An 8,056-nucleotide genomic window follows, 5' to 3' on the forward strand; every position below is an offset into this window, starting at 1 on the left:
TATCATTATAATATAATATAGTTGTGATATTGTAATAAATAATTATAATAATAATTAGGATAGTAGTATTTTCTATAAAATTAAATATAATAATTATATATTTTATAAATAATAATATTACATTATATTATATTATGTTACATTATTTTATAGGATATAGATGTGATGTTTTCATTAATAATATGATATAGTTAAAATGAAAATTAGGATTTTATTATTTTAAATATATAATATTATAATTATAATCATATACTATATTTTATAATATTATAATTAAGTATTTATATAATTATAATAGATAATATATTATAATTAAAAAAGATAATATACTATATTATATATTATAATTATAATATGTAAATATTATATAACTATCATTTTAATTATATATATTATACCCTTATAATTATATAAATATATATAATATTAGTTATTAAATGATTATATTAATATATATGATATTAGTTATATTAGCATGAGGGGTAATTTTATCAACATTAAAATATTCATATCTCATTTCATTGTATTTGTAAAAGTAGCACCAAATAAATGAATCATTTTTCCTTTCCATTCTATTCTATTACTATTCTCATTTCTATTTCTATTACCGTACATCCACTGCAACCAAATGCATCCTAAATGCTTTAGAGCTTATAGTCGTCCTTTCACTATGCTTAGAGCCTGTTTGGTTGGAGGATTCGTTCTCTGATTCGAATCATGGTTCATGGTTCGCTACAGTATTTTTTCTCACAAAAAATACACGTAAATCAAAAATAGTTCTAATCTCATGGTTCTAATCCATGAACCAAACGGACTTTAGAGACCCCAATACTTCACGTCCAATAGACAAGCAAGCACTCTCTAACAAACTAAGATAATTGATATTTTTTTCCATTTCTTTATGTCCTTCAAGAAGGATTGATAAGGTTGTTCACCAAACAATTAGGAAATAAAATATCATGAAACAAGGTTGTTATATTAGAATAAATACACCAAACCAAAATCTACAAAGAAATCTTATGTTATGGTACTTGTAAAAAGAACTAAGCCCGCTCACACTTAGATCCAATAGAGGTTTAGTTACCTCACCGACCGACAGTTCTAATTATTGGTGATAAAGCATTATTTATAAATTTTGTTTTTTGGGAATCAAATTTAGTGATTTGATCAACATTCAAGATGTTTATAAGATAGTAGTTAGGATTAAAATCCAAAAAGAGATTAAGTTATGTTGGCTCTTATTAAAATTCATATCAGATTAAATATATATATATATATATGCAGAATATATATCAAATATTATAGAACTGACGTTGAAAACAGAGCTTTTTCATTAGTTATTTTTTAGTGCCTACTAGAGATGGATTCAAGAAATGAAACAACAATATTTCTTTGCTAAAGAGAGAAACATATGGGTGACATTAACATACAAAAGTAATATTCTAAAGCAGTGTAAAGGCAGGGAAATAACTTGTCAAAGGCTCCATCTTTGCCCTAAAAAATAACCAAAAAAATCCCACGTACGGGGTCGAGTTCCCATAGGATGTGATGTAACGTAATGGCCTCAGCTCAAAAACTCACAAAAGAAAATATACATTTTTAGTGAAAATAAAAATAGCTAGGGTACGTAGGATTACTTTAGGTGCTCTGGCCAAATTCAGGGCCACTTGCAAATACCAAAATAGCATGTCATGTGGGAATTTTTTAGCTAATCATGTCATGTGGGAATTTAATGCACTATATTTCCTTTAGGTGAATGAAAAGTAACCAATTTTTGGGTTTCTAGTACTGCTACTACTCTTATTATCATGTCATAATTCTGCCACATTAAATTCATCTTTTTGCATGACATCTTTCTTTTCTTTTCTTTTTTTCTTCTCCTTCTTTTGCCTTGACGCAACAATGGAAGAATATATGGTCAAATATAGCAACCCCGCTAGCCAACAGGAGAGAGAGAGAGAGAAAGAGAGAGAGAGAGAGAGAGAGAGAGAGAGAGAGAGAGAGAGATGAAAATTACATGAAACATGGTTTTGTTGCATGGCAATTCATTAGGGCATATGGGTAGGTTTCCTATGTTTAGAAATTTTGTGATGTGAGCCACGTACATATGTCCACTAAACTACTACAATAAATACAAAAAATCCCTATACCGCCTTTACACATGCACGCTCTAGAACAACCACAAACACACACGACACACCCACTTGTTCCTAAACTTTATCTCTCTCTCTCTCTCTCTCTGCAGTTTCCATTTCTTTTTTCACTTCCTTCAGTAGGTCATTGGCGATAAAATTCTATGTGGAGAGTGATTAATTAAATAAGTGCCTATTGTACTCTTTTACAAAGATATATATAACTATGCGCTAATAACCCTTTCTTGTTTTTTAAAGACTTTACGTAACTTTGCCCGTTACGCTAGTTCATCAACTCCTTGTTAATTTGCAACTTGAAAAGGTTATTTAAAAAAAAAAAACTTTATGCTTATCTCTTTTAAAACCAAAATCATAGGATAATCATTTAACGTTAAACGGACAAAGTGACTTGAATATGTATATATTTACAGTAGAAACCGTGTGTTTTTGGTCCCCTATCATAATTTGGCTGTGTATTATTAATCAATTGATTTTGTAGCATTCTCACTGGTAAAAAGACTAAAACCTACACCCGAAGTACTTTTTCTTTTCTTTTTTTTTTCCCTCCTTTTTATTGGGTTATTATCTTTTGCCAACCATGCAGTTAAAGCTTAAGAAAACTACAAAAAGAGGAACTAAGAAAAGGATAAAAGAAAAAGAGAGAATTAAAGACTAGAAAGAAAGGCCTTCTGTGGGGGTCCCATCCTTAATTAAATACTATTCTAATGGCCGCAAGAGGCGCTAATATAAATCCCCTCATTTCCTAGTTTCCCTGCCCTCCCACCACAACTACAGTCACCTCTTCTCTGCAAAACACAAAACTCTCTCAGACAATAAAGCAAACAACTTGAATCATTTCTCAAGTTCTCGAAACGTTTCTCTCTCCCACCGCCATGGCTAGGCCTCAACAGCGGTACCGAGGCGTGCGCCAGAGACATTGGGGCTCTTGGGTCTCCGAGATTCGCCACCCTTTACTGTAATGCACTCTCTACAGAAACGTTTCTGATTTTCTGCCATTCATTCGACGAAACGTTTTTTTTTCTTACTCCAGTGTTTTCTTCTTTTGGAATAACAGGAAGACGAGAATTTGGCTGGGCACGTTCGAAACGGCGGAGGATGCAGCAAGAGCGTATGATCAAGCGGCTAGGATCATGTGTGGGCCAAAAGCACGTACCAACTTTCCCTACAATCCCAATGAGCCTCATTCAAGCTCATCCAATAAGCTTCTCTCGGATACTCTAAAAGCCAAGCTTCAAAAATGCAACGTAGCTTCTCTTCAAATGGCAAAACAACCTGTTTTAAGCGAGCCCCACGTGGCGCAATACCGCAGCGCCACGCCGGTCTCCACTTCTAGCGCCGGCATTGCCGGAAACAGAGGCATGGCGGGCTTCGAGTGGCCGGAAAAGAGAGGCGGCGTCGTGGATTGGCCTGAGGGGAATTGGGTTGGTGGCAATGGTCAAGGGGAGATAAGTAGTACTAATCAACAGTTGATCAAGCCACTTGAGGATGATCACATAGAGCAAATGATTGAGGAGTTGCTTGATTATAGCTACATTGAACTCTGCCCTGGTGTGCCATGAGATATAAAGCTATATATATGTGATCATCACCACATGATGAGTTTGGTCAAATCACAGCCGTTCATGTGTCATGTTTGTGTGATTAAACCAAACATCCATGTCATGTGGTGATCATATCATACCCTTTTGATTGGCTCTTAGTCCTCCTCTTGTATGTTCAAATTGCATCTTTTTTTCTTTCTTTCTTTTTATTGGTCATAGCTAGCTAGCTAGCTTATTAGCTATATGGAATAAAGGTAGATGAGTTTTACATGGTATTCCATCTAGTGTGAAAACATCTAATGAGATTCAGCCTAATATGATCAATATGTTGTTTTGACAATGGCCATTATAGTACATAAATATATGTGGGACATATATATTACATCAGAAGATGAATAGAAATTTCTACCTTTTTCTAAGAATTTCTGACCAGCCGCAAATATTAGAACTTGGCATGGTCAGTCTTTTGTTTCACTCTGTATTGGTGGGGATTGTTTGTATGAAACCGATTGAGATTTCATTGATCTTGATAGGACGAAGGAAAAGGCGAGAAAAGTGAAGAAGACATAAAAGAGGACAAAAGTGCAAAGAAAACATAGTATATAAATTTTTTGTGCTCATTATCCAATGGATAAGAATACATCCGCTTCAACATTGTCAGTATAGTATAGTCCTAACTCCACCAGTTAGGGATAAGTATCAATGTGAATGACACCGGAGCAGATTGATACCAAACTTAAAATGCTCATCCATACACCAACACATAACCAAGATATATATTAAAAAAAAAGGGGTGCTTCTTAGGTTCCAAACTTCTTTAATTGAACTTGTGGGTTTTGTTACTATATTTGATTTATATATCTGTTTTTTTGACGGTTAATTTTTTTTATTCCCTAGATTAGGCACTTAGAGAGATCATCTAGGCCACTATATATACAACAAATTGATATTATGAGGTCTTTGCCAAAATGGGCAATTAAAGTACCTAATGTTTCCTGTTAATTTTTGCATATAATTAGAAGAAAACAATGATTTGGTCAGTAGCTAATATATGGTAATTTAAATTAGAATTGTTGTCTTCAATTAATAAGTCAATAGTTTTTCGTTAGAGGAATATGCATTCAGACGGCACAATATTTGGACAAGTTTGCCACAAGTCAAGAGTTTGATGGTGATTCATTTTTCTTTCACCATAAACATTCTCATTGTTTTCACACTTGCTTTTTTTCCAGATGATATAGACTTGACAAACTTTGCTATCTTTCCAGGTTGGATCTGTTGATTCTCTAGAAGCGCCACTTTTGGGATAGAATAAATGACAAACATATACACGGATCATATTATAGACGTCTATAAGACTATTATAACCCATGATGCACATCTATAGGATTTGAGCCGACAGGTTGAAGGTAAAATATGCTTCTTCCCATCAACTTGTTCCAAATCAAACCAAATCTAGATTCCTGTCCATTTCAAGAAATAAAATCTAACCAGTGTTTTATATCATCGGAGAATTGTATCGTACCAAAATTAGAATGTGACTAGCTATATTCTAGCCTTTTACTTTCCTAAATGTTGTGCTGTTCTGGCTTGTAATTTGTGAATCTAAATCTATTGTCCCATTTTTGGTGTCCTAATTAATGTCTAACTAATTAAATCATACAACATCATTTTATAATAAGCACAGAAAAATTAGTTAAAAAGTAATCTAAATTTTTTACATCAACAGATTTGAGTCTGTAATTTGTAGTGTTGAGCAGTTGTCTAATTTGCAAGCACTAATTGTCTCTTATTTTTCATGTTTGATACTTGACCTATCTAAATAGTAAAACAAAGCGACCATTATTAATTAATAACTAACGAAAGAAAATTCTTTATTAGGGTAAAAACTATGTTATACTGTCTATGATAGAGCTAGAAAATTTTTTCAGCACGACCCTTTCAAAAAAGTTATACATAATTTTATATCTAATAGAGATGTAATTATATATTTTAATTATTGAGCGCGTATACAGTTGTAATATTTATAAAGTGCACTAATATATAGTTTTTGTATAAAGTAGGGCACAACAAAAAAAATTAAAAAATTTTGAAGATAAAATCTAATTTTCAAGATTTGAGAGGGAGTACGTCCTCCACTGGCTAGGTTGTGGCTCAGTTACTTGGTGGTAGTGGATAAGATTACCAATATTTTCATAAAATTCTGTTGAAATTTGCATGTTTTTTTCATTCTCATTTGATTTAAGGTGATTAAGGTACATAATTGAATGTTTTCTTCGTCTCTATCACATAATCCTCCATGAAAGGAGAAATTGATTTAATAATTGATTCACGCATATACTTCGCATTTTGCTAAGTACTAAGATCACTAATTTTGGATTCTGTGCTGTTTAAAAGAAACACGAAAAATCTGCCATGAACATTGGGCATGCTTTGGCGGTCAATTCATCCCAAAAACCAAATGAGTATTATCATCCCATCAATGCTGGACTTGCCATTATTGCACTTGTCAACATGATTTCATCTTCATTCTCTGAACTCGGAAGTATATAAATATGTATAGGTATATTATTTTTTGGAGAGTAAATAATATACTGCTTTTGGACAAATTAGCAGTCAAATATGATGGAAAATGCATTTTGTCTGTCACCTTTTTTTGGAGTACGCTAGTTGGGGGATTTTCCTCATGCTTATAAACAAGGTCGTGCAGCTTCCAACAATATGGACCCTACATGTCGTTTTTGTTCCGCATTTATATATCATATATAATCATAGTCAAGTAAAATGATTTGCTTACATCAACCAAGATCAGGCAACATGATTTGAAAATCAACTATTGTTATACGTGCATAAACTTTACCATCTTTTTGTCGCTTGTTTATATATTTTATTTTTACCTTTTTCGCATTGTGATGTGAGTTGCTATAGTATAACTTGCTACAAATTTCTTTTTTTTTTTTTGAAAAAAAAAATTAATTCTAGTTGCAATATAGCTGTCATTTTTTTTTTTTACTATTTTAAGTTTTATTTATTTATTTAGAAAAGTTAATTAATTCCTAGTTCACGTCAATAATTTGAATGTGGGGAAAACAAGGGCGTGCTACAAAAGCTAATATTATAATAGTGGGATTGGATTCTCCTATTCTAATCTCATGCCGTGATGATTATTCATGTACGGTAGGGAATTGGTTTTGTTCCCCACAACCATTGACAAGGGAAATATGAGACACATTCTCATGTCTCGTGATAATACTTTGAATTTCAAAAAGATGATTGAATGATCGATCACACAGTACGTATTCTAAGATATTGTTTATTTTATCGATTCAAATTTTTAATTTTAGTTTTATTACATTTTAAATCTCTCATAAAAAGTCACATATAACTTTTTTGTTACAGTTAAAAATTCTCATATAAAGTCACATCTCAGCTCGAATTAAAAACTCAAATCGACGAACTGAATGAGACCTTAGTTTAATTATTGATCTCTGTCTGTTTATACATATAACCTTTAATGGTTTTTTGGTAGTAAACAAAGAATTATTCAGCTAATTTAATTATATGTTTGATCAGATATTTGAACAAATAATCAGCGGTACAGTCCAAATGGGAGCTATGGGTTATCATTGAAACATGAAAAAAGCTATAAAAAAAAAAAAAAAAGCAGTCAAAATTAATTATAGTGCATGGAATCTCATGCTAAAATCATGGAGGGAGGCAATCATATGGCATTAGCCTTGTATTCCTTTAATTATACTTAGATTTGTTTAATTAATTCACACACAAACACACACACACACACACACACATATATATTCCAGTTCGGATTCATCTATCATATTGGTTTTAGATACTTTGAGAGTGGAGCCGTGACTATTTCTTTTATATATATTGGTGAGATTTTACATGAGTAGTTACTATCAAATATAGAAATTTGATGATGCAATGTAATAGCAATTTAATTTTATTAGTTATTATAAATTTTTGTAATTAACTATTTAATTTATTATAACTGTCAGATTAATATCTTTTAGTTAAAATAACAATATATATTGAATAGAAAATATTAGAATTATCATTATATATTTAATGGTTACTCAATTATGTGTGCGTTTATTAACACTCTCATTTCTACTTTTCACACACATTATTAAACCATCATATTTTTACTTATTATACCCCTCTTAAATTTCTTTAAAAGTCCCTAAAATTAAATTACTCTTATTTTATTTTTTACACACATTCTTAAACCACCCTCATTTTACTTGTTACACTACACCCCTTCTAAAATTTCAAAAAAAAAAAAATCCTTGCAACTAACTTGTATTATTTTTTGGTTTTTTTTTTTTTCACCCACCCACT

The 8,056-nt window shown here is 31.7% G+C and overlaps 1 protein-coding gene across 1 annotated transcript; it reads left to right on the forward strand.

The window, feature by feature from the left end:
- Positions 1-2,919: 2,919 nt before the first annotated feature.
- Positions 2,920-3,964, forward strand: LOC21408368 (ethylene-responsive transcription factor ERF003). The gene is made up of 2 exons (XM_010098835.2): positions 2,920-3,108; positions 3,208-3,964. The coding sequence occupies exons 1-2, from the start codon at positions 3,026-3,028 to the stop codon at positions 3,710-3,712; spliced, it is 588 nt and encodes a 195-aa protein (XP_010097137.1). The 5' UTR covers positions 2,920-3,025; the 3' UTR covers positions 3,713-3,964.
- Positions 3,965-8,056: the final 4,092 nt, after the last annotated feature.

Source organism: Morus notabilis, unplaced genomic scaffold (assembly GCF_000414095.1).
Source record: "Morus notabilis unplaced genomic scaffold, ASM41409v2 Scaffold843, whole genome shotgun sequence".
Taxonomy (NCBI): Eukaryota; Viridiplantae; Streptophyta; class Magnoliopsida; order Rosales; family Moraceae; genus Morus; species Morus notabilis.